The 25,091-nt window shown below is 41.7% G+C and overlaps 2 protein-coding genes and 1 long non-coding RNA gene across 4 annotated transcripts; 1 reads left to right on the top strand and 2 right to left on the bottom strand.

The window, feature by feature from the left end:
- Positions 1–610: 610 nt before the first annotated feature.
- tarbp1 (TAR (HIV-1) RNA binding protein 1) lies at positions 611–14,838 on the bottom strand. Its single transcript, XM_077613490.1, has 31 exons — positions 13,849–14,838; positions 13,273–13,379; positions 13,119–13,182; positions 12,049–12,197; positions 11,922–11,974; positions 11,742–11,839; positions 11,541–11,676; positions 11,374–11,470; positions 10,162–10,251; positions 9,941–10,076; positions 9,610–9,858; positions 9,314–9,411; positions 9,103–9,240; positions 8,812–9,035; positions 8,491–8,731; positions 8,231–8,419; positions 7,380–7,579; positions 7,230–7,301; positions 7,001–7,121; positions 6,810–6,917; positions 6,582–6,731; positions 6,407–6,493; positions 6,123–6,328; positions 5,965–6,046; positions 5,709–5,874; positions 5,293–5,478; positions 5,077–5,201; positions 4,408–4,544; positions 3,333–3,574; positions 3,092–3,191; positions 611–1,072 (listed from the first exon to the last, which is right to left on the bottom strand). The coding sequence occupies exons 1-29, from the start codon at positions 14,732–14,734 to the stop codon at positions 3,394–3,396; spliced, it is 4,776 nt and encodes a 1,591-aa protein (XP_077469616.1). The 5' UTR covers positions 14,735–14,838; the 3' UTR covers positions 611–1,072; positions 3,092–3,191; positions 3,333–3,393.
- On the top strand, positions 778–1,227 carry LOC144084764 (uncharacterized). The gene is made up of 3 exons (XR_013303907.1): positions 778–924; positions 988–1,053; positions 1,151–1,227. It is a non-coding gene; the product is annotated as an uncharacterized LOC144084764 (long non-coding RNA).
- A 716-nt stretch (positions 14,839–15,554) lies between the features above and the next one.
- LOC144085023 (FERM domain-containing protein 6) lies at positions 15,555–24,673 on the bottom strand. Of its 2 annotated transcripts, XM_077613969.1 has the most exons (15): positions 24,472–24,673; positions 22,116–22,276; positions 21,918–22,008; positions 20,401–20,480; positions 19,959–20,035; positions 19,614–19,809; positions 18,959–19,114; positions 18,756–18,821; positions 18,139–18,207; positions 17,880–18,054; positions 17,728–17,802; positions 17,521–17,658; positions 17,032–17,154; positions 16,874–16,938; positions 15,555–16,803 (listed from the first exon to the last, which is right to left on the bottom strand). In XM_077613969.1, exons 2-15 carry the CDS (start codon positions 22,191–22,193, stop codon positions 16,510–16,512), a joined length of 1,683 nt encoding a protein of 560 aa, XP_077470095.1. In that variant the 5' UTR covers positions 22,194–22,276; positions 24,472–24,673; the 3' UTR covers positions 15,555–16,509. The 2 variants fall into 2 exon arrangements, with proteins under 2 accessions (XP_077470095.1, XP_077470094.1); XM_077613968.1 differs by having other exon boundaries at positions 17,521–17,802.
- Positions 24,674–25,091: the final 418 nt, after the last annotated feature.

The raw sequence follows: 25,091 nt of genomic DNA, 5'->3' as shown, positions 1-25,091 counted from the left end.
CCTTAAAAAACGAAATAGGACATAGTATATAGTAAAGCTTTTTTCTTAAAAAACGACATAGAATAGTAATGCTTTTTTTCTTAAAAATGACAAAGTATAGTAAGGCTTTTTTCTTAAAAAACGACCGTGTATAGTAAAGCATTTTTCTTAAAAAACTGACCATGTATTGTAAGGCTTTTTTTCTTTAAAAAAATGACCATGTATTGTAAGGCTTTTTTCTTAAAAAATGACCATGAATAGTGAGGCTTTTTTTCTTTAAAAAAAGACCTTGTATAGTAAGGCATATTTTCTTAAAAAAATGACCATGTATAGTAAGGCATATTTTCTTTTAAAATGACCATGTAAAGTAAGGCATATTTCCTTTCAAAAATGACCATGTACAGTAAGGCATATTTTCTTTAAAAAATAACCATGTATAGTAAGGCATATTTTCTTTAACAAAATGAACATTTATAGTAAGGCTTTGTTTCTTAAAAAATGACCATGTATAGTAAGGCTTTTTTTCTTAAAAAATGACCAGGTATAGTAAGGCTTTTATTTATAATAAAAAAATGACCATGTATAGTAAGGCTATTTTCTTTAAAAATACAAAAAAACGCATTGGGAGGCATTTGAGCAATAATAGCCATATTTGACTTTATTGTATACTTATTGAATGAATCTTGGCTTCTGGCTCATCCTCACAAGGCTCGTGTACGTACAAGATATTTGTTGAATGTAAGTTACAGCATGGAGGAAATGTTCCCCACAAGTTCACGCCTTGCCTTGTTTGTTGACAGACTCATACCGGCGCCCCCCCGGATTGCGCCTTCATCCAGGAGTCTCCGGCGCCCCAGGGAGCGGAGGCTGACATGGTCATGCTTTTGGACGGCTCCCGCAGATGGAGGCGAACGACTTTGCCGGATGGCAAATCCTCACTGATCTGTAAGTCCGATTGTCGTCGTCAACATCATAACTTTGGTCACGTGACCTTTATGTCATTCACAGAGCTTGCTGACCGGCCGCAGGAGCAGTTGGGACAGATACACGTCGCCACCGCCTTCGTCATGCCAGGTTGAAAACCGTGTCGCCACTGTAAAGATATTAGCGTCAACAAAAATGTTGTCATCTTGGGCAGTGTTGAGAGATAATTGTCTTTGTGTCATGAAAGATGAATTGGACAATGTGGAAGAGGAGCAGGAGGAGAAGAACGGGGTGCAGCCGACCGACCGACCGACGCCTGCTTGGCTCAACCCGGTTCTTCGACAGCCGGTGGTTGTGGTGGGAATACAACAATACATATAGGCATATACTCTACTCCAGGGGTGGCCAACTCCGGTCCTCAAGAGCCGCTATCCGGTGTGTTTTCCATATCTCCCTCTTCTAGCACACCTGAATCAAATGACCAACTCATCAGCAAGCCGTCCAGAAGCTTGATACCGATCCTGACTATTTGATTCAGGTGTGTTGGTGGAGGGAGACATGGAAAACAGACCGGATGGCGGCTCTCGAGGACCGGAGTTGGCCACCCCTGCTCTACTGTGTGCTAAAGGACCCTCCCACCAAGTATTTTCGGTAAGAGGGCGCTCGAGTAATTTGGCTAAGTGAGCAAGCCACCTCCCTACTCAGCATGGTCCTGTCTGTCCAATAAAACTTTTTGATTGGCTTATTTGAAATCCTAGCTAATAGCTAGTGTCTTTTGATTTTTTAGGCCAATTATTTTAACAAATTTTGATGTAATGATTAAATGTAAAATTTAATGTTTAAAGTTTTTTTAGTAAAAGGTAATTAGTCTTTTGTTGCAGAGTTTGTCTGCGGGGCGCGAACCAGCTTCAACTCGACGGTAGGCGCATGCTCTACTGGGTGTGTTAAAGAAGCCTTCCACCATCCCACTAAACTTCGACCGGCTAAGTTTTTCCAGTAAGAGGGCGCTCGAGTAATTTGGCTAAGTGTGCAAGCCGCCTCCCTACTCAGCATGGTCCTGTCCAATAAAACTTTTTGAGTGGCTTACTTGAAATCCTAGCTAATAGCCAGTGTCTTAGGATTTTTTAAACTCATTTTGATGTAATGATTCAATGTAAAATTTATTTTTTAAAGTTTTTTTTAGTAAAAGGTAATTATTCTTATGTCGCAGGTGTCTCTCCCCGCCGAAGGCGGGGAGAGGCACCAAGAGTACGTCTGCGGGACGTGAACCAGCATCCATTCGGCGGTAGGCGCATACTCCACTGTGTGCGCCAAGGGGCCCACCCACACACCCACTAAACTTGGACCGGCCAAGTATTTTCGGTAAGAGGGCGCTCGACTCATTTGACTAAGTGTATAAGCCACCTCCCTAAAAAGTCTGGTCCTGCCCACTCGGTTTTTATTTGACCTGAAAAGTGAGAAGTTGGAGGAACGGGGAAATCCAACCGATGCCTTTTTGTATGGTAAGTTGGTGGTCTACTATTGAGGCCATGAATCCGTTTGAGCTGAAGAGTGAAAACCTGAAGAATGTGGGAATCAATCCATGCAACTTTTGTATGGCAAGTGGGCACTATACCTCATTTTTAGGTAAAAATGAAGAAATCCTGCGTGCGGTGGATACGGGATCCAGTTTGATAGAGACCATCAACAGGTAGAGTACCCACCCACCATGCCAATGGTAGTTGGTTTGAAACCAACATCCTAAGTTGTCAATTGTCAGGTGAAAAGAAATGTAGTTTTTCTGCAATTAATTATTTTTTTAACATTATTATTATTTTTTAACTTCGGTGCTGAGTCCTAGTAGCAAGAGTGGCTTCCGCTTACAAATTTCAGCATGGATTTTTACATTTTTATAAACTTAAAAACTTATCTTCATCATGGATGGGTGGGCAAACTATTCCACCAAGGACTGCAGTGGGTGCAGATTTTCATTCCAACCCATAAAGAGGACACCGTTTCACCAATCTGGTGTCCAACAAGTGCAATCAGTGGATTGCAGTCTGGTGCTTCTTGTTTTCTATAGAAATCTCATTGGTCAAAGTGTCTGTGCTGGATCGGTTGGAACAAAAACTTGTACCCACAGCGGCCCTCAAAGACCAGTTTGCCCACCCCTGCTATACATGGTCATTTTATGAAGAAAAAGCCTTACTATGCATTGAAGGGGTGGCCAACTCCGGTCCTCGAGAGCCACTATCCGGGCTGGTTTCCAGTCTTTAAGGACCCTGTGAGCCAAAAAGTAATTGCCTGCTCTGGAAAATAAAATAAAAACATTTGAAATTCCTGCTGCTCGTCTGCAGGCAATTTTTATTATCCAAAAAAACGGTGCTCTGCGGAATACTGGAGTGGAAGAAGCCGGGTTTAGCTTCAAGGCACTCATCAAGGATACGTACATGATAAACAAGCTTCTGTGCTTGAAACTTTGAATTTAAATCGTCCATGGGGTTTTCTTCTTCATCCATGATTCGACTTGTCTTGATTGAAGGTTTGGCCGAGGCGTTGGCGAGTGTACTCCCAGATCAGCAGGGCGGCGCTCACGTGCACATTGAGTGAGCGGATGACCCCTTGCTGAGGGATCTCCACGCACACGTCCAGCAGTTGCAGCAAGTTGGCAGGGATGCCTTCTCGTTCGTTCCTACGGCCAAAGAAACGAGTTAATATTTTGACAGTAGGTAACATTTTAAACATGACATTAGGGTTACCAGGTTCAATCATTTCAATTACGTGCGGACAATCAGGAATCGATGGGCCGCGGTTCCGAGCCCTTAATAAGAAAATAATAGGGATGTGAATTTCCGTTATATTCTCGAATGATTTATCAATGTTGTATTGTTAAGAAGGGTCTCACTGGATCGCATACGTGTATTGAACCAACACTAATCTCACACTCGGCGAATATAGAGATGTAATGAGGGGCGCTTACAAAGGGCGCAACACAGTTGAAAGTGGTCATTTAATGAGCTTCATTAATCCTGAATGCAATTAAGTGAGAGGATGGCTGCAATTAAAAGAAAGCTTGAACAAAACAGAAGATGTATCGGCTCACTTTCTTACTTTGTCTTATTCGCAACCGTCCTAATCAAGTCATGTGAAGCTTCAAATACGTGGAGAAGACATTGCACATCTTTTGATCTGTCAAGCCCCAAACGGCATTACTGTAGACCAAAGTCCCTGCTGCTCTCGACAATTTCTGCTGGGCTTTCCCCAGAGGGGGCCAATTACAAGCCAGCATGTTCTGACAGAGGCACTGAGAGTGAAGGTCCCGCTGGGAAACAGGTGAGTTCTCATGAAATACCTTTGTCAGCTCATGCCTTCATCTGCGTAAAACTTAAGTGCAGATGTAATGTATTGAAAAACATATGGATTGTTAACGTTTTTTTTCTCCTGTCACCTTGTGCATAAGTCATCGACTAGAACTGATATGCAAAAAAAATGTGTATTTGTAAATAGTAGTTATTGATTTCATACCCCAAAAGTAGAAGCGTCTTCTCAGGAAACTGGTAGTCCTGAAGGCCATGACTGTTGGCGGTCTGCTCCACACCGACAATGCAGTAACCCTCAGTCTTCTTTACTTGCAGGAAGTCTGCCAGTTCCAACGGCTTTACCTAACGGGCAAACAGATTTAGTTTATGTCACAGCAAAACCAACGATACAAAAAATAATAATAATAACCCTACTCAACAGACTGTACTACGAAAAATGTCATTTTTGAAAATGGCGAGTCACCACAAGGACAGAAGAAAATGCTGTTACGATAGTTGACTTTGCAAATATGCATAAAAACCTATCCAGACTTATTTTAACTTCAGATCAATTCATTCTGGATTTAAGGCTCTGTTGTTATGCTTCACATAAACTCAACTTGCACTTCCTCTGCACATGCTATTCTCTGCTACATTTTAATAGAATGAGATTTAAATTACTTTAACCTTTAAAAGTATTTAAGTTATGACAGAGCATTGTGCTTTTACAATATATCTAACCCACTACACATTTAGAACAGCTTTTAAATAATTTCCATTGACGTCAGTTATCTTTACAAAACAACTCTTGTATTGTGATTGTGTACTTATTAAGGTGAACAGTGAGTGTGTCCATCTGCAGACTGGCAAATGTGTCAAACGTGATGCTCCTCACCTCCACGAGAGGAAGCCAAAGTTCCGATGACACACTCAGCGACTGAAAGTGTTTGTCAGTGACGTGCCGGAGGTTGTCCAGCGCCAACGCACTGGCGCCAAAGATCTCACAGGTCCGACACAAACCTATAACAAACACATTTTAGGGGGAGTTACTCTCAGACCTTTTAGTTTCAAACAGGAGTTGTGCTGTTCTCGTTTTTCGCATTCGGTTGACCTCCAAGATTTGTGGGTTTGTCAATGAGCGAGGCCACCACCAGGAGGGCGCCGCGCTGTTTCCCCAAGCGAGCTGCTCTCTGCTGCGGAACCAGCTGAAGCTCTGGATCGTGCTCCTGGATGTCCAACCTCCAGGGGGTGATTTTTTTCTGCACCTCAGCCCAGCGCTCTTCCTTGTCATCCTCGCCTGGAAAAAAAATGAAAACCTAAATCATTGTATTACAGTCAAAAAGCCAGGATAAATGTTTCATCACATCGGTATGTCAAAAGAAGCAGACTCTAATCACTATCCGCACCACTAAAAGCAGGCCCTCATAAATCTCAGTGTACCCCTCACGCATCACTACTTCTAAATGGCTGTAAATGAACTTTGAAAGCAATAAATTCAGTGAACTTGATTTGCGTGTGCCACTTTACTTTTGTCTTGCTGGACCCAGTCTCCGGGCTGGATCCGACTCAAATCGGGAGAGGCGTTCCGAAGAGGGGGCGTCTGAGAAAAGCACGCCAGCTTCTCCAACTTCCAAGGCGGAATCCACTCGTCGTCGGCCAATCCCGAAAGCCTCGGGAAAGTGTAGTATATGGTCTAGGGAAACAAAAAAAAATAAAAATACAAACAATAAACCGCAGTTCATTACAAAGTACATAACCAACATGTTAGAGGTTGAACGCTTACCTCAATGCTGTAATCCCTGATAGGATCAAAGGCACCAAAGAAGAAGTGCTCTTGAATCCTGGTCCAGTTCTTGTTGGCATTCCTAAAAAAAATGTAGACAGTATTGCAGTTTATGAATGATTTTGCAGCTAATGCACTACCATATCATGTATTCCCACCCATTGTTCTTCAAAGCTTCCGTCTGGTGAAGACAGGCCTTGACCACATGGGACAGCACCAGAAGATCAACAACTGTCGTCTTTTCCCGGACCGTCATTAAACTCCAAATCCGCTTCAAAGCCAGAAGGGCGTAGAGGCGTACGCTAAAGTTGTGGTGAAAACACCACTCAAGGCTAACGTCCAGTGCTTTTGCCAAATGCTTGTCCTTAAAGTCAAAAGGAAATATAGTTGACCTTACGTAAGGTGATATAAGAAAGAAAATGGCATTTTGAAGAAGTCTCACCGGATCCTCAAGGGTGGGAACCATCACAGCAAAGTGAATCAGAACTGCGAAGAAGGTGCAGATGCCAGTCTTGGTTCCTTCATGATTCTGAACCCAAAGCACATCATTCAATGCTTATTTAGTTTCCAATTATTCAATTGAGCGGGATTTATGCCACATGTAAAGTCAACCGTACCATGTCAAAACAGGCCCAAAAGCTGTCTATATGTTTTGGATAACGGATGAGGATCAGAATCACGGTCCATTCAATGAGGTACTTGACCGAAGCCTGGTTGCTGCAGTAGCCAGCCTCAAAGACACGACTCAGTATGGAGGCCACAAACTCCTGCATTTACAAAAAAAGACAACGTGTTATTATTTGCCTGATCGCCTGCGTCACGAAAACAGTATCAGACAGACTTGCCTCTTTCAATTTGGGAAGCATGATAAGCAATGTTTGCCATATTCTGTTCTTCACGCGATGTTGCAGAGAGTTACAAGAAATACGCACTGTCTTTGATAGGTGCTTGTCCTGGTCAAAAGTTTAATGAAAGAGAGAAATGATACCTTCTGACTGGTTAAATAGTTTTTTTTTTTTTACTGAGAGTAAGTTACCTTCTTCAAGAGAGTGACGACGAGCTTCTCCATCAGTCGTTGGTGCTCAATGTCAGAAGCATCCAGGCAAGTGAAGAAAGCCAGTGAGTAAATGCGAGGTAGTTGGTCATCTCTATTGTCGCTGGAACACACAAGCGTTTGTTCAATTACAAAATAGCACATTTTAAAATGTAAAAACTAATGAATACATCATCCCATGCTTCTCCAATCACAAAATGGTAGAGCTCACCTTACAACCACGGCATTGGAAGCACATGCTGGGCCAAGTTGTTCAATGTAAGCCTGCACATCTTGCAGAAGCCTTCAAAAAAAAAACACAAAAATGAAATGCTGTGGGGGGAGAAAAAAAGGAACAAATAAGTGAGATTGTCATGAGTACCGTTGATCTCTCCTGAACACGGGGCCGTAAATGCAGCCCTCGGCCATGATGTTGACGTGATTAAAAACACTGGAGAAAATGCAGTCGTCTCGCTCGCTGCTTTGTCCACCATCAGGTAACCAAGTGCCACAACAGTGTCGCAGCAGCACACTAAAAACTCCGTTCTTAGACTCGGAGAACTCCATGATTTCGGCAGCAATCTAGACAAAACATCAACAGAACTCAGTGAATCACCAACACTGGAATTAAGGGTTCCTTCACGGCGCTGTTATGAATGCAAAATTGTAGGATAAATCACAAGTCAAGGAAAATGTTAAGTTCAACTTAGATAAATAAATAAAGTTTTTTTCTAACAGCCACATTATTACGTGGGCGGTCGATTGGTTGCCGGTCTTTTGGTCGCCCCGACCGCGACAACGGGCGACCAAAAGACCGGCGACAAAACAAGGTAAAACAACACGGTCTACGCATCAATAAAAGCCAACAATGGCCATGAGCAGTTTCACTGAGCCGACGTCTGAGTGTATAAGAGTTTGTATGTACATGCGTTGTCCCTTTAAGAAGCTACGTCAGTCAGGGTCTTAACAAGTTATCCAACAAAAAAACAATAAAAGTCTGGGAAATTTGGAGCTTTTCTTTAGCCTAATAATTAATAGGGCATTAAGTATGACTAAATAGTAATTCACAGTTTGTATTTAGGGAATTTGAGCAACGATTTAAATGGTAATTATCACTTACCTTCCGGGCGACGAAAAGACCGGCGACCAATTGACCATGTACCCATTATTAGAAATGAAAACAATATGAAATTTTAGCCCAGATTCTAGGACAGGTTGACATGGGGACAGTACCTGTTTCACAGTTTTTGTCAGCTTTGGCGCCTGACTATCTGTAAGCATTAAGAGTTTTGGGTGGAAGGCCACTGAGATGAAGTATTTGAGGGCAGGCCAAAAGTCGTGGGCGTTATTGCTCAAGCCATGCACCAGCTCCCAGGTACGTCTCACAGCTTTCACGCAGAGCGCTTCGTCTTCATGCGCTAGCTGAGATCAAAGTATAATGACGCTTTAACATTCGAGCCACAGTCGAAATCCACACACAAAGACAGACTCACTTGTGGCAGCACAGTCTTCATGAAGGCAAGAACGGGCAGCACCAGGTTGCTGGGCAGTAAAGCTAAAGCCTCCACGCAGCAGCTCAGAGCGACGATGGCGGTTTCGGTTTTAACAGGTAACGCGGACTCTTGAATCCTGACGGTTTTTATCAGGAAACCGTGGCAAATCCACTGGTCTCGCATGAAGTGGGCAGCGGTGCGACCCCAGTCCTCTAGGAGAGCACCCGGCCCACCTTCAACACTGGGGAAAAGAAAACTAGGTGACTTTCAGATGAGGGGCAAGTGTACTCAACATTGTTTCAAGCTCTCCCAGTCACCAACCTGATGGTGTTAGTTGTGTGAGGTTTCTCCAGCCTTTCATTGAAGCGTCCCAGGGGTGAATGACTTTGCCCGGGAGACGCCACTGGCTGGAAAAAGTGCTCCTTCAGTTGAGTTAGAAGAGAAAAAGTGTCTGGCTTGATTGCTTGCCACTCCAGCAGCTGACAAAGCATGGCGAGAGATGCCATAGCAACTGCTTTAGTAACCTGGCTCGCCACTGTGGGGACCTACCAGAAGGAGAATGATGATTAGCCTAGCGAGTCAAAGGTTTTGAGGTAATATTTTGCTTGCAACCTCCGGAGTTGGTTCTTGCAGAATGTGGAGACTGAACTTGAGAAGTTTAGTGAAGAAACCGTTACCAATTGCAGAATTGTGCCTGGCCAGCTGCTTCAAGACACACAAATACAGCTCTGCCCGCTCCAAGTCACACAACTGCATAGCGACAAACGAACATTGTAATCTATCAAATGGAAACCATCCTTATGTTGTATGGACTGCTTTTTACCTCCCGCAGTCCCCTACACAAACGCGTCACGATAAAGTTCTGAACTGAATCTACAAACTGAGGAATGAGCTTCTTTAAAGCATCAGTCATGTCACCATCTGAAAAAAAGCAAAGAAAAAAAATGCAAGTGAGTTTATTCCCTATTTAACGACAAAAAATGGATATGTCACGTTTCAAACAACGGCACAGCGTATTATAACAAAATCTGAATGTTTTCTACTTATTCATTTATAGGTGAGGACCATAATAAAAACTAAGGACTGAAATACTTGGGGAATCCACATGATCATACTAACCGTGTTGTTTTGGAATTTCTTTGAGCTGGAGCAGTCGCAGAAGGAGCTGCAAGCTCTTGTCACTCTTCTTCAGAGGCATGTAGAGGTAGGTGCTGACCTGCCTTAGAGTGTCCACCAGAGGACACAATAACAACTCCAAGTCGTCCCCGCTCTGTTCTCCAGGCCGACTGCGTTCAAGGTCAGCGCACAGCAGAATGGATCTGGCCAATTTGTCTGCCTCTTTGGGATCAGGTAAGCCCCCTGTCCTAACTGAAAAGCATATAAGATGGTTAAAAAATCATTAAAAAAAAAAACCAAAAAGTTGGGCAATTTAGTTTGCTAACAGACTTACCGCCACTAGCTGGAACCGATAGAAACTCATGCATTTTGCCCTGAACGTATGCTCTGATAACATCCCTGCTTGAGGACACACCGTGGTTATCACTTGGCTTAAAACTGCCCTCATTGAGTGAGAGCCAGTGACAAACCTGAAAAGAAATGCACAACCATTTCTGTTAAAAAAAAATGGTGTCCTGCTAGAATGTCTTCCAGGAAGAATCCAATAAGGCACACCTCATTCCAAAGAGCCGTGCCTCGACCAAGTGACTCATCCGCCCGGAAATGTCCAAGGAAGGCAAAGACATCATCAAGGGTCACTGTGCTCTGAAAGTAGATTTGTGTAAGCCACAGACATACAGTGGTACCTCGACATACGATCGTAATCCGTTCCGAGACTGAGATCGTATGTCGAGCTTTTCGTAACTCGAGCGAACGTTTTCCATTGAAATGAATTGAAAAAAAAATTAATTTGTTCCAACCCTCTGAAAAAACACCAAAAACAGGATATTGGATTGGAAAAAATGTTTTATTTCTTCTAATTCGCCATATATTGACAAAGTAATAAATAACGAGTGGTTTAATAGTAATAAAATATGTTTAATAGATGTAAAATTAGACGCATTTCGCGGAGGGGAGAGACAACGACACACACGGAGGCGGAGGGGGGGCTGTTCGGGGGACTTTATCCACGGCACTCGTAAACGAACAAATTTAAATTAACTTGGATAAATATATACAGACACACTCAAACATACGTTTAATGTAACTTTACACAAAACTGAATTCTAGTTTTGTCTTAATCTTTTGTTACCTTCGTTTTCCGGGTTAGCGGGTTGCCACGCCTCCACCCTCACGTTCGCTATCAATGGACTGTTTGCTGTTGTATTGCCTTCAAAACATTCCGAAAATGATGCACACAAATGTCCTCACAATAGGATAGCGCACGACCACTTGCTAATGAGAAATAGGCTTAAATGAGCGATCGCGGGAGCTCCTTTCCTTAGAAAGAATAACAGGAAAAGCAATAGCTGAGCTTACCCACGAATTGATTGCGGGTAATGAAGTTTTATTCTGACAAAGGGTGCCATTGGCTATTGGTGTTGTGTGCACGAGTATTCGTCATTACCCAGAAAGCCCTCTTTTTGCCCGCGCATGCGCGTTGTGCGTTTACTGGTCGAAACTCGTCTGAATAAATCTTTTACTCCTTGTAGATATAGTAGTTATACACGAAAGAGATGCGGCAAAAAAAGACAGTGCGCTACAATGATAAACAGCCTCTCATGTCATGGCCACCTGGCTTGGTCGCATCTCGAAATTTTAATCGTATTGCGAGCGAATTATTCGATGGAAATTTTTGTCGTACCACGAGCATGTCGTATGACGAGCTGTCGTATCACGAGGTACCACTGTACTAAGTAAAGTGTGTGTGCTTTTTCATTTTCTTACCACATCTAGAAGACAGAGGGCGCTTTTCAATAAGAAGCACTGGGCAGCACCTCTCAGGAGGACTTGATGTGTGATCATGGTGCAGTGAAGTACCTCCCTGTGAGAGAATGCAATTCATCGCCACTTGAACCGTGAAAGTAGTGTTTTTTTTTTTTCCTCGTGCGAACCTGAGGGCAGTGAGCCCATCGCTGGTCAATAATGGCTGCGGAGCAAGTGTCGACAGAGCCTCGGAAATGAAGAGGAGGGGCACTGCACACCAATGCTTAGATCCAAGCTGCCGGATCATTTGAAGGAGTACGGGGCCTGAAAAGAATCGGAAATTTGAACGAAATCTGGCACGGGGAAAAAAAAAGCTTAAGTCTTTGTACCTCTTTCCTCTGATGGTAGGCTGTTGAAGAAATTTTGCAAGAATATTTGGAGTTTAATTGCCAGCTCGGGACAGTCTCCAACGTTCTGTCCACTTGCCCTGAAAAAAAAAGCAAATCAACATCATATTATAATCCAATAGGAAATTAATGAAATATATTCACTGGGGAGTTTGTCCTCACCTGCAGAAGAGTGACATTTCCGACAGAACGTCCATAAAGGGCCCAGCGACAAACTGTAGAGCAAATGAGACAGATTTAATGGCGCATATCGTAGGTAAATGACGGTGTGTCGTGCATGAACCTTCACCTGAGAAAAAGCTGAAGCAAAGGCTGACTGTTGGAGGGCTTGAAGCTCCAATAGGTGACAAACACCCGCTCGCATTAAGGTTTTATTCTCGCTGTGAAACATCCGCTGGTACACACACAGCAGCCATGAGGGGTGGAAGAGGTCTTGACCTAAAAACAAGTGGACACATACCATTTATAATCCCAGTTTATAATTTTACTCTTGATAAAGCAAGAAGAGCAAACATTGCTTTCCAAACTTTCCAAGATGGCGCCGTTCACGCGGGAGCCAGTGGGAGTAGCTCTGTACACTCTTGTTTTTCGCGTTTTACAGCCCTATTATCTTTTTTAAATTAAATTTTAATATTTCTTAATACATCCCTTTTTACTTTACTTTGTAATTTATACTTTAATGTTTTTACAACTTTCCTTGTTCTGTTAGCCTGGCTTCTTTCGGCTACTTCTTTTTTTGGAACCATTCCGCCATGCCTACGCTGTCACACACATGGGACTAGCTGTTACAATACGCAGCAGAAGGAGCAACACCTCGGTGCCGCCGGAGTTTCGGAGCTGGACAAAATTGCCGGGAGGAAAGGCAACGCTTCTGATCAACCATTCCATCGTGGGATAAGATGGACGAGCTGTCGGCGCTTACCAGCAACAGAGTCGAGGAGTTCTGCCCTGCTGCTGTTTTCTTCAGCTCCAGACTACTGAGGAACTGTGCGGATAAGCTTGGAAGAGTGACTCTGCATATTCCCTACCTCGGTCACAGTCTGCAGAAGTTCCCCATATTGTGGAAGACTTTCTGTGTGCGGTTCCAGTTTTTGTCCAACTTTGTCTTTTTGAGTCTATCCGTTTTTGCTACCGAAACTTGTAGCTCGTTTTGTGTCTTTGCTGCTTTTCTGTCTTAATGATTTGGTGATTCTTAATGATCCCATTGATTTTGATTTGCGTTGTACTTTGTGCTTTTTGCTTTGTTGTTCTGTGGCCTTTGACTGTACTGTCTAACTTATAACTATGCCTTTTCTTGCAACTGTCACAATGAAATTTCCCGAATACGGGATGAATAAAGTTATCCAATCCAATTGATACCTTCATTCGCAGTGGTTTGGATCAGAGCGTCTATTCTATTCAGAACCGGCCGCACAACGTGAATCTGGAGAAAGGAAACAACACAAATATTATAAGACTCATGTCGACTTGGAGATGGCCTATGAATGGAATCATCACAAGAAATGTTTCTGACCTGGTTTTCCTCCAAAGTCTCCATCACCAGCACATAATCCTCCCAAAATTCTCTGAGAATCTTGCTGCTTTTGGATGTCCATTTGAACAAGATCTCCTCACCACTTGCTTATATAACAGAAAAAAAGTCAGTCATTTTCTAAACCATTCTGATTGAAATTTGCTGTGTTATTGCCACTTATAAAATAAACAATAACTGCCAATTATTGTGAATATTGCTTTAGAAATGGGAGAAATATTGCCAAATTTCAATTATCATAATGGATTGACTTCGCCTATAGTCTACATTAAAGTAGTATCCCTGTATTTTGATGACTCAAAGACAAATCAGAGCAATATTAATATAATGCTGAGATAGTGTACTGTTATTTGATAAAAGTTGTGAAAATATGAAAGGAGGGCAAGGGTTAACTATATAAATAAATAAGATATATTGTCACACCGGCTAAATAGCCATATGGGGCCATATAGGCTATTTGGCCCCTGGGACTATTTGACCGGTTACCGGCTAAGGAACCACTGCCTTATTTTTCCATGACTCATTATTAAAATTTAAAGTACTAAATCCTCATTCTACCTTGTTGAGAAGGACAGTCCACTCCCATCACTTGTGATGATCCCACACACCATTTGAGAAGATACAACGCTCTCTTACGAGATACGCAGTCTCGGTGGGTCAGTCCCTTCTGAACCACCCACCAAAAGCGGAGACAGGGACGGGGGTCCAGCTTGCTCGCTGTCAGCAGGTGGTCCAACAGGGCGGTCAAATAGAGCAATGTTCTCTCAGTTACAGATGGAGAGAGTTCCAATGCGTGCCAGTTGCACAGCTCACTCAAAGTCTTGCTCATGATGCTTCCCAGCATCGCATCATCACTGCAGGAGCCAAACAGGGCTAACATGAGGCGGACGGTCACCCGGCAGAGCGATCCGTCTTGAAAGGTTCGAATCCCCAACAGGACACAGGATAAAACGCTCCATGTGATCTGCTCGTTTCCTCTTAAAGATGGAAGAAGGGCAGCCAGGAGTTCACTAGCAACCTCCACACTGAGTCGGTGCTCCACACCGGGTGGGTTCTCCTCTGGTAGTCCGAGGGAAGGCAGGAGGTCCTGGGTGGCTTTGATCGAGACAGCCGGGTCACATAACCGGGCGCAGGCGGCCACAAGTTTGCAGACCGCCGCTGTGGTCCCCCTGATTGACTCACCCTCCGCTTCTTTTGCTGATATTTTGGAGAGAAGAGGCAGACAATGCGTCCAGATGATAGACTCGATTTTATCTAGTTTTAGTTGTCTTTTAGGGCTTGGCGATGAACTTGTTTCCGATTGCTCGAGACCTTCAAAGAAAAGTGTCAGCGCCTCAATGCGTTCCGTCTCCGGCAACACGTCGGCTGGCCATAACAGCGAATCAAACAATAAATCGTAATCGGGAGAAGTAGCTAAAAATGCCTTGATTAAAAGAGAATTCATCGTAGATGGCGAGGGAAAAGACTAAAAGGTAAAAAGCACGTTACAAACAGATGAGAGGTCCTGTCGGTTTTCTCGTGGCACGTGTACTCTCGTTGATTGTAAACTTCCGCATAGGTCACAATGAACTCTCGCGAGAGGTTGATTAAACCACTAAAAATGCCATTTTTTATTCTGCATTCTTCATTTTTGTGCTTTGTTTTATTTTTTGTCGATTATATTGCTTAGTGTACACTTTTCCATGCATGATATGACTAACAGTGAACATAATAAACGTTTAACCATTTATATGGTAATCATATTTTTATTGTACATTCTTGATTTTTGTGATGTTTTATTTTTTGTCGATTATATTGCTTAGTGTACAACTTTCCATGCAAGATATGACTAACAGTGAACATAATAAACGTTTAACCATTTATATGGTAATCATTTAGAGAGGTCAAATGATCAATATTATTACCTTATGGTTTTTGTTTTGAATATATGAAGGTCACCAATTCTGTCTGAGAATTACCCGTGTAAATGATCAACTGAAGCATGACTGGAAAGCCTTGCTGGGGGGGTTTTCTGCAAGGACCGCCGTCTAGAAGAAAAGCTGTTAGGGCAAATCTCTCCCACTATTCCAGCCATCACATGACCAAGGAAGTCTGGGATGGTGGATGTATGACTTAAGAATGGTATCACAGCTGGGTCAACTAGTCTGAGACCAATTCAAAATATTTCCGCTGATCTACACAATTTACAACAGGAAAAGGAATGTGTGATTCTTTATTTGGCCTCCTTGTGTATTATATTATAAAATTGACATTTGACACAATCCGACAGATTAAAATTTATTTTTTTGCGCGCATAAAAACTGCTTTAGAAAAAAAAATGCTTTGACTTCCAGGTTGGTCATACATTAGAGGAAAGGAGAGCATTTCATTACTAGCATTCCTTTCTAGTCAGGTCATGCTGGTTAAAGTTCTTTTGCATACTAATCAGCATTAACAAACAATGAAATTATCTCCAAAGAAAAAAAAAACTTGACAGAAAGGCTCTTTGTTTGGTGGTTACATAATAAAAAAAAAATACTGCAATTTCATTCGAACTGTAACGGTTTCAGAAATAGCATTTGTAAACAGTAATGTTTGAATTATGAAAGCAGTAGTAGAGTTTAAGCAATGTGGGAACTTTGGCTGGATGAGTGGTTTACAAGCTGTAAAAAAAAGTTTCATTTCTACACCATAGTATAGCGATATTTGCTGAGGCGGAATACATTAATAGATAAGATCGTGCGTGTTGTGCTAAAATGGAGAAAAAAACTGTTTTAAAATGAAAACAATAAAAGGTACTGAGAAGCACCGTCATTTCTAAATATTTTCGGCATATGACGGCTCATTCTAAATGTTCTGGCAATACATGAGTTAACGAGATTAATTGTGATTTTGCTTGACGAACATAAAAATAAGGCTATGACATTAAATTTGTGCTCAATATTGTACTGTGAAGAGATCGTAGGCACCCAAACCAAGCTTGGTTGAAATGCTTTTGTATGGAAAAGTTGAAATTTCAAAAAATGTAAGTGCAAGTTGTATGTACAGAACACACAAATCAATAAATATGTCATTAACAAAGAAATGCTCCTGGTTAAGTACTGTGACCTCATTCACAGGGTTTGTAGTAAAATAAACAAAAAAAAGAGGTTTCCACTGTTGTCCTCTAGGTCGCTTAAAAAAGACAAATAGCTTAAACATCATCATACAAATGAGGCAAACGCGAGTACTTCTGTTCTTTCACAGAATGAACTCGAGGAACTGTTCGTCTGCTAGCAGGTCTAGTGACAAACAATTGGTAGACCTTTGACCGTAGAAGGAAGGTTTGGCTTGGTAGTGCAAAAAAGGAAAATGATTGGTACCCATGGGCGTCTTCATGTCCGCTGAGGTGTCCGAGAGGCCGAAAGTGTAACTGTGTGAAGAATCGGCTGGCAGTGTGGTGGTTCCTAGTGGCGTCTGAGGTGGAAACAAACTTATATTGTCAAGACTTTGGCTGTGCCGGTCCACACAAGGTTGCGATTTAGTTTCCAACACCTAAAATAAAAATAAAAAAGTTAAAAAGGCAAACATGATCAATGAACCTTGAAAAAAAAATGTCACATACTTGTATATTCCTGTCATCTTCATTTAAGAGCTGTTCACTGTTTTCTGGGAGGCATCCTTTGTCCTCTAAAATGCAATAAAAGGCATAGTAATGATATGTTGGTAATAGAATAGAGCACGCACAACTGAATGCCCTCACATGAGTATAAATATTCTTACCTGATGATTCGTTCACAGAGGATAGTGCGCAATCCACCGACATACCATTGAGAATATCAGCCAGTTGGAACATCTCCTCTGGATAATCCAAAAGATATTCCTGTCTAAAATCAGCCTTCAGTTCTGAGGGGGAAAATGGATCATTTAGAAAGGATAAAGAAATTGATAGAATTTACACAGATCCCATTCCATGGTCAATTTATCATTCTCATGCTTTAACTGCACCTTGCAGCCTTCAAAAAATGCCCTCGTACACAAGTCCCTTTTCAAAGTTATTTTCTTTCAATTTCAAGATGTCCAAGTAATTTCCCCCAAAAAAAGATTACTTGCATTGATCCAATTTTTTCTTTCCAATCCGATTCCAATACCTAAATAATTTCCACTGATCTTTTTAACAAATAAAAGAGGAAAGATTTGTAGCTGGCCCATGCATCCTTAATTGTTTTCTGTTCTAGAGTGTGTGTGTGTTTGTGTGTATGAATTTCACACCTTTTTGCCAATCCTCGTCCTTTGAGTGAGCTTTCCTGCCACTGCCGATGCCGGAAGTACAGGAACTGATTTGGCTGGCTGCTGAGCAAGAACACATATCCGCTGTCCGTTCAGATTCCTCCTCCATGGAGATAATCTCTGTGGAGATGCCGTGTTGGCGCTTGTCGGCTTCAATGCCCGAGCTACTAGTTGAGAGTCGGGACAAACCCGGGCTGCTCTCGCTGCCTGGTGGCTCCAAGTCCAGATCATCACTAATGTAGGACTCCCTGTAACTTTTTTTCTCTAAAACAAAAGAAAAGCTATAAACGATCATCCGATAATCGGATTAGATTTGTTATGGCCATTTGGGTCTTGTGTACCATCGCTCTCCTCCAACTGGCGAAGGTGCTTGAGAGCCGGCTGGAGGCTGAGGTAAATTCGATGGCTGCGGCTCAGATGCAAGAGCAGGTGTCGAGAGCGGAACGATGACCCTGTGTAATAAACGAGTTTCCTAGCTGACGGCAAGCCATCCGGTTGGATCTCAAATTTCTTTCCCTAAGCAAAAACAAAACAAAAACCGTACAAACCGTCAAAGCGACTTAATGATGCCACATTTAAACAGAGGATAAACACAATTACCAGGAATGTGAGTCGTCCTACAATGCACCAGGGGAAGTCATAAAGCAGCTCTCTGATGTTGTTGGCCTCCTACAGAGAGAAAGAATCCAATGTTGAATATTATGGAATGATCCAGTAAAAAAAAGCGGCTACCAGGACAAATTTTAATTGGTAAAACAGCACTAATGCTTATCAACTTAATAGATACTCAGCAAAAAAATCCCTATATTTTTTTTCCTCCTAACAAACAAATAGCCCTGAAAACCATCTCCTTGGCGAAAACGTATATTATTATTTAAAATGAGAGCTTACTCATGTATTTTGTCATTGCGTCTTAAAGGGCTGTAAAGGCAGAGGGTGTGTTATGGTCCGTTGGACCTTTAATCAGCCAGACCCCAGCGCCCTAATCCCCCCAGATGGTCCGTGATGGACACATCAAACAAGTGACGTATTTGGCAGACGCCTGCTATCTGCTCATGCACTGTTGCTGGTGGCAACCCCACACATTCCTTACACTTGTGCTCAGGCTGTAATGGAGCAGGATCACTGGAGGTGATCTCTGAGTAAACTCAGAATTTCTCTTTTTTACATGTCATGTACAAATTGTGGATTAGCAACTCACTGGTACGTGCACACACCTGATAAACCTGCATTCCTCTCAAGGTCAGGCCGAGTACCGCCGTTCCTCTCTCTTCCTTCTTGTCCTAGGCACACATGAATGATGAGATGTCAGGTGAAGCATCTGAGTAGAAGAGATAAGACCGAGCGTGGGGCTAAGCCTCCATTTTAGCTGGCTGGCATTTAGAAAGCGTAATAAAAAGGCTCGTCCTTGACTCATGACCTTTTGCAGTCGGTAAAAAGTGACCGGTACATCCTCCAGACGACAAGACTCCCTGATGAAGAGGAGGATGGCATCACGTGCCGACGTGCCCAACAGATCCTGGTGCACTTTGGGACCATGGCAGAGGAGATAGCTCAATCCCCGTTTGGCTATTATCTAGACAAAATGTAAAAGAAAGGAAGAAATTGTGGCAGAGGCATCGATCACTCGAAAATTACCGTTAACGCCAATACACACATTTTCTGAGACATAGCCTGGCTAAACTGGCTTTTGTGGCCAAGTGAAGTTAGGACAGCCATGTTTTAAAAAGATACTTGATCATTTTTCTTAGAGGGAATGAATACATATTTTAAATCCTGCCAACAATGTTGATGTTTGGGTTGTTTTGTGCAGGTTGACCTAACAATATTGCAGTAATTAATCCCCTAAATTAGCTTTTGTCTCGTCACTGAGGAGCAAAAGCATGATACAAAATGACCATGGATGGATTATGGAAACTTTCTCAGTCTGATGGTATCCTAAATTAATTCAGTTTAAGCACTCCTAATTCCTCAGCAATCAGTTTGACTGTCAGTTTCAATTTTAGTTAGTTACTTATACGAGTCCAAGTAAAACTACGAAAAGTGCTAGGAAGGATAAAATGCTTGTTAAATACCCATGGAGGAAAGTACTCCTTAGGTTCAAAGTAGGAGGCACACTCTTCCCCCTTTTCGGGCAGCTGGTGGTCCCCGAGGTCCGCCTGCATGGCGTAACCCGCTAACTGAAAGTACACCTCCTCCTGTTGACGGCATTCGGAGCGCAACACCCGCTCGCGCAGGTCAGAGTAGTAAAGATGGCGTGCCTTGCGTTCACTGGTACAGAGCACAGCAAAGACATGAAATCACCACTGGAGGCTTGCACGAGGTGTCAGTGAGGAGGACTAAGATGGATCGTGTGTACTGTCGTAATAAGACATGAAAGACTGCCTGTCAACATGCGGTATATTAGTGAGGGCACGTACCTTATGAGTCTGCCATTCTCCACGTAGTACTGCACTTTTAAGCAGAGAACTAGAGGAAAAGCTCTCCTATCCAAACCCTATGGCAATAAATATACATGATTTTTTTTTGCAATTAACAGGTGGGGAAAATTTAGGCATATACCACTAAAATATGATCAGTGTCAAATCTAGAAGTGCAAAAAAACCCCACTACACTACGACAGTGCATATAAAACCAGGCAGTCACCAATTATTTATGATACTTTGTATTATATATACACATTGGACATGCATCTCTATAAAAAGGCTGAAATAAAAGAAAAATCTGGCAAAATTCTCAAAAAATTGGATTCAGCATGACTTGTAGATTTCCAGCTAAGTATTTGTGATATGATAAATAGTACTAAAAAACAATAGCAGTGCTTTGTTGGAAATGTTTATAAACTTTGGTGAGCTTCCTCACCTTTCCAGATTCTTGCTTCCATTCTTTGGGTAAATACTTGCTCAACTTTTCCTCCACGTCTAAAAATATGTGCTCATTGTCTGGACAAAAAAAAAAAAAAAAAAAAATAGAGAGAGAAGCAAGAAACAAGCAGACAGTTAGCAGGCAAACAAAACAATAATGCAATCAGGCAGAAAATGTGTCCAACAATGGGTTTAATTGGGGTAAAAGACAAAAAGAAGCCCTTTATTCCTCAGTTAGCAAAGGACGCAGTTCGCCGGCTTATGATAATTTGGAGCATTTTAGCCAGCGAAATGTTTTTGAATTCTTTTCAAACCAAGTCTACGGTGAGAAGAAGGCGATGTTATCATTCTCAGTTCAATGAGTCAAGATGTAGGCATTTTCTTTTGCGTTACTCGAGCTTATCGCTTTTGTTGCGGGGCTCAACAATGTTCTCCACGCTGTTTCACAAATTGTTCTTGTCGACATCCATCAATTCATCAGAGTTTCTCCACCACTCTGACTCATTCACGGCTCAAGCTCCTGATTAAGAGTTGAGTCATTAGTAGAGTGCCCCCCCCCACCCCCTCCTCCACTGCGTCCCTTCTCTCACAGACTCCCACCCCGCTCATCAATCCATCCCTCCCCTCCGCCAAGGGAAAGAATGCAAGAGTGCATTCCAGGCTTAATGAAGTTAATATTGCAGGAATCCCAGGCCAAGTGATCGCTGAACCAACGCCGCAAAAACAAAAGGCCGCTTGTTACAAAGGTGAAGCCACACGACGTTCCGAGGCATCTTGATGTGTTTGAGCGAGACGGGAAGAATACGGGAGGGCATGGCTCAGAGGCCACTCAGGATTAAAACACTTACTGCATTTGCACTTTTTTTTTTTTTTTAAATCATTGTTTGGCGGGCCTGTGACTAATATACTCAAGTGTTTTGTTCTTATTTTAGGCTATAGCCCCCCCCCAAAAAAATGTTAAATGCACAGGTCCCTATTTAACTTGTTCTTGTCCATTTAACTATGTTTAGTTTAGAGTATGTTTGTTCTTATTTTCTAATCAAATAAAAAAATGCTCTCCCTAAAATGCGACTTTATACTCCCTTTTCTCCTTATTGTGCATAACTTGGCTGGTGCAACTTATAGTTCGAAAACTACGTACGTAAGCGGTAAAATAAGAGTGGGTGGTTTCTGCTCATTTTTTTTACCTAGGTCTACAATGTCTTGTGTGTCTTGTGTCTGTCTTGCTACTGCAACCAAGAAATTTCTAATTACCAATAAAGTTCTAATCTATTCTAAATTAAAACTTGAGTTCTGTAAGTATCCAAAGGATCACAGGTGTTTGTTCTATTAAACACTTTTCCCCCCGTGAAAACCGAATGTCAAAAGAAGAAAATTTGCTGACAACCATGCCGTACAAACGGAAATTGATCTTATCTTGACGTGATAATAGCAGTGTAGTGTTACACTGTACTATTCAAGCGACTTGACTGCAATTGTACATGAGGTGAAGCAAAGAATGAGGAGTAGACTTACCTCGCACGACTGTCAGGCCGAACAAGTGCATCTCTTTGATACCAAGAAGCTCCGCCACCCGGTTGAAAACATCCTGCACTGTAGCCTTAAACTGGAGCAAGGCAACCATAGAAAACAGTATTAAAGGTGTTGTCAGCATTTTAGGGAGTGAAATGCTATTTTGAGAGGACGGTAATTATAACTCGGAAGCAACCTCACCCCGACGGTTAGGTCCAGCTGGTGTTTATTAGGGAGAAGAACACAAATGTTCCTCTGGTGCTTTACTAGAGAGGTCATTGTAGCACTTGACGTCCGTCGATCACAACTCTTTCCTTGTTAAAAGCTCTTTGCCGATCCAGGACAGGTCATCCATACCAAATCTTGAAAAAAATAGCATAACGACAGGGTGAGATCAGCAGAGGGGGGGAAAACATCTGGACAGCAGATCATGCAGCAATCCTTCAGTAATATTTTAAGAATGTCCGAGTCACAATCATATGTTCTGCTATTTCACTGATGTACTGTTCAGTGTCGGAGGAAAGAAAATGGATCGGTAGTTATACTTCAAAACCAGGATTATTTTAATCCATCTTGCCCATAAAGATGACATTAAAATCATATCCAGTTAACTTATTGGCTACTATTGATAAGCCCAAATGGAATGGACGTAGATGACAGTGATTCAGTGAAAATATGCCGTCAATGGAAGTAAATGAGTCAGAATACAATAAGTGTATTATTTCAGAACTGTTTTTGTTCAACTTTAAAGGTTTCATTCGGTTATAGATTCTCCCCCAAAATTATTGAAATACATTTTTTTATCATATTAAAGTATTTTGGGGGGGGATCTGTCTATACAAATGAAGCAGTCTGTTTGTCATGTAGCCTCACCTGAAGTTAAACACACTGTCACGCTAACGCTCAGCCCCAACTGGTACCAAGCTTATCTGATTAAAGTCTTAGAGTGAATTAATCAGTTTAATTACTGCCGTGCACCGACTCTGATCCCTTTAAAACCTGCTCTGGACAATAACCAGTCAGAAGAATTAAAAGAAGAAGAAAAAAACAAGCGGGAACAGATCATTTGAAACTACAGAACCAGCCACTCATACAGTTCCATCATCCAAGAAAATATAAATAGATTTACCTAAAACAAATAACCAAATACGTTTTGTGATGTTCCAGGTTGTTCAACGTCTTGTTTTACAGTGTATTTTTGTATACAATATTTCCAGATTATTACTAAGGAAATAGTCTTGACCATGTTTAAACAGACTGTCATTGCTGCAAATATCAATTCTCTCAAAATGATGAGAAATAAAATGTGCACCAATGTTATTAACAAAAAACATTTTTGATTTCATCAATAAGCAGTATTAGTCTACAAAGTGCTCATATTCAAACTAAAGGCTTTTTTTCCACCTCAGGAAATTGCTCAAATTGAGTTGAGAGGACAAAAAGAGAAACGAACCAAACAAAACAAACCCCCCAAAACAGGAATTCCATTACAACTGGTCCAAACTGGACTGTGAGATTATTTTTGGATCCTTTACCAACATCAATTCAGACCCATGCTGTGTTTGTTTCGTTGGAGTCTAAACTTTCACACTCGCCAAGTATTTATGGATGTACCATTTGATCTTATCGGAGCTGATGATAATGCAGTATTTCATGTTCCATTTGACGTTTTTAAATGTTGTCATCTTGAGTTGGGCCAGAAGCATAGTGTTACAAAATTCAACATTCAACACTGCAAAAGAAAAGAAGAAAAGAGCTGCTTGGCAGCTTGCAACATTCCTCAAGTGGGAAAACACCCACTTCATCCTCCACTGAAAAGGATGCAGAATTAGCTTCAACTGGGGCACACAAAGGTGTGGACACCATATAAAAAACCACAAAACAAGGGTCGATACTAAATGTTAGGATCTACAATCTACTGTCAACAAACCTAAAATATATATAATTTAGATGCAGTCAATGAAGTAAATCCAAATCACGTTTGCATACTTTCTGAAAGCCATCTGAAGTTCTGAACTCAAGTTATAATATAATATTTAGATATATAGGTGCAGAATTATAGGTTGAGACATCCTCCAGCTGGTTGATGATTGGGTTCAAAGCTGGATTTACATGTGCCAATTGCCATCTGCACGCTCATTTAATACCCTTCCAAGACTGTTATGATCCCTACTGCTGGGGGAAAAAACATTTTTTAACCGCAGTACATGACAAAAAAAAACACACGTACAGGAAAAAAAATGCACCTGTTAAAAATTACATTATAATACATACTAAAAATGTATCATCGATGAAAATCAATCAGGACATCTAAAATTCCCCCCCACCGCAAAAAAACAACAACAACCAAGGGACAACAGACTTACGATAAATAGTTTTATATTTCACTTCACGACTAGGTCAAATATAGAATTAAAATATATCATCAATAGAAGTACCGTAGTCGTAAATATATCATATATGGATACACAAGTACAACAAGCTAGTAAACGCTACAAATTGAACGCAACAAGTGCGACAAACTACTGTTAATTGCCTTAAACCACCAGAAACTCACCGGGTGTCACATGTCCAGATGGTGTTTAAAGTTTAAATCATAGCTTGGTCCGCCGAGGGCTAAAAATCATTATTTTTTAGCTTGTTTTCCAGGAATTAAATATAAACACATGTTAGAAGGAGAGTCTCCTAACTGTACCCCCTAAACGTAGCGTGTGTCGAATCACCCAAACCACTGCAAATCAAAGCAGATTTGGACTGTACCATTGCAGAGATGTAAAGGGGGTGTATTGATGTTTGTGCACTATGTTGAATACAGTGAATAAATTATTTGAAAAAGTAATCATTACGTGTCGCATACTTGAGAGTGACGTAACGATGTGATTAATTATATGGTGTTTTCAAAATTTTTTAATGGACTCGTCATCAGAAGCTGCTTTCGTGGAGATAGGGCGTAGTGCAGGTCCCTAACCGCAGAGTGTGACCTTCTCTATAATTAAATATTTTGGTGAATTTTAGCCAGCACATTTCCGCCGCAAATGTTTGCATATGAAGTTTATTGCTTAGAAAAAAAACCGAGAAAGAAACCGTCTACTCACATGGCTTGGGTAATAAACACTGCCCTCTTTTGGAGAAATTGGGCATAGCAGACAGCCTATTATCGTTTCAAGCAATTCCCCG

Source organism: Stigmatopora argus, chromosome 11 (genome assembly GCF_051989625.1).
Source record: "Stigmatopora argus isolate UIUO_Sarg chromosome 11, RoL_Sarg_1.0, whole genome shotgun sequence".
In the NCBI taxonomy this organism is placed as follows: domain Eukaryota; kingdom Metazoa; phylum Chordata; class Actinopteri; order Syngnathiformes; family Syngnathidae; genus Stigmatopora; species Stigmatopora argus.
This window is presented reverse-complemented; position numbering and strand designations above follow the sequence as displayed.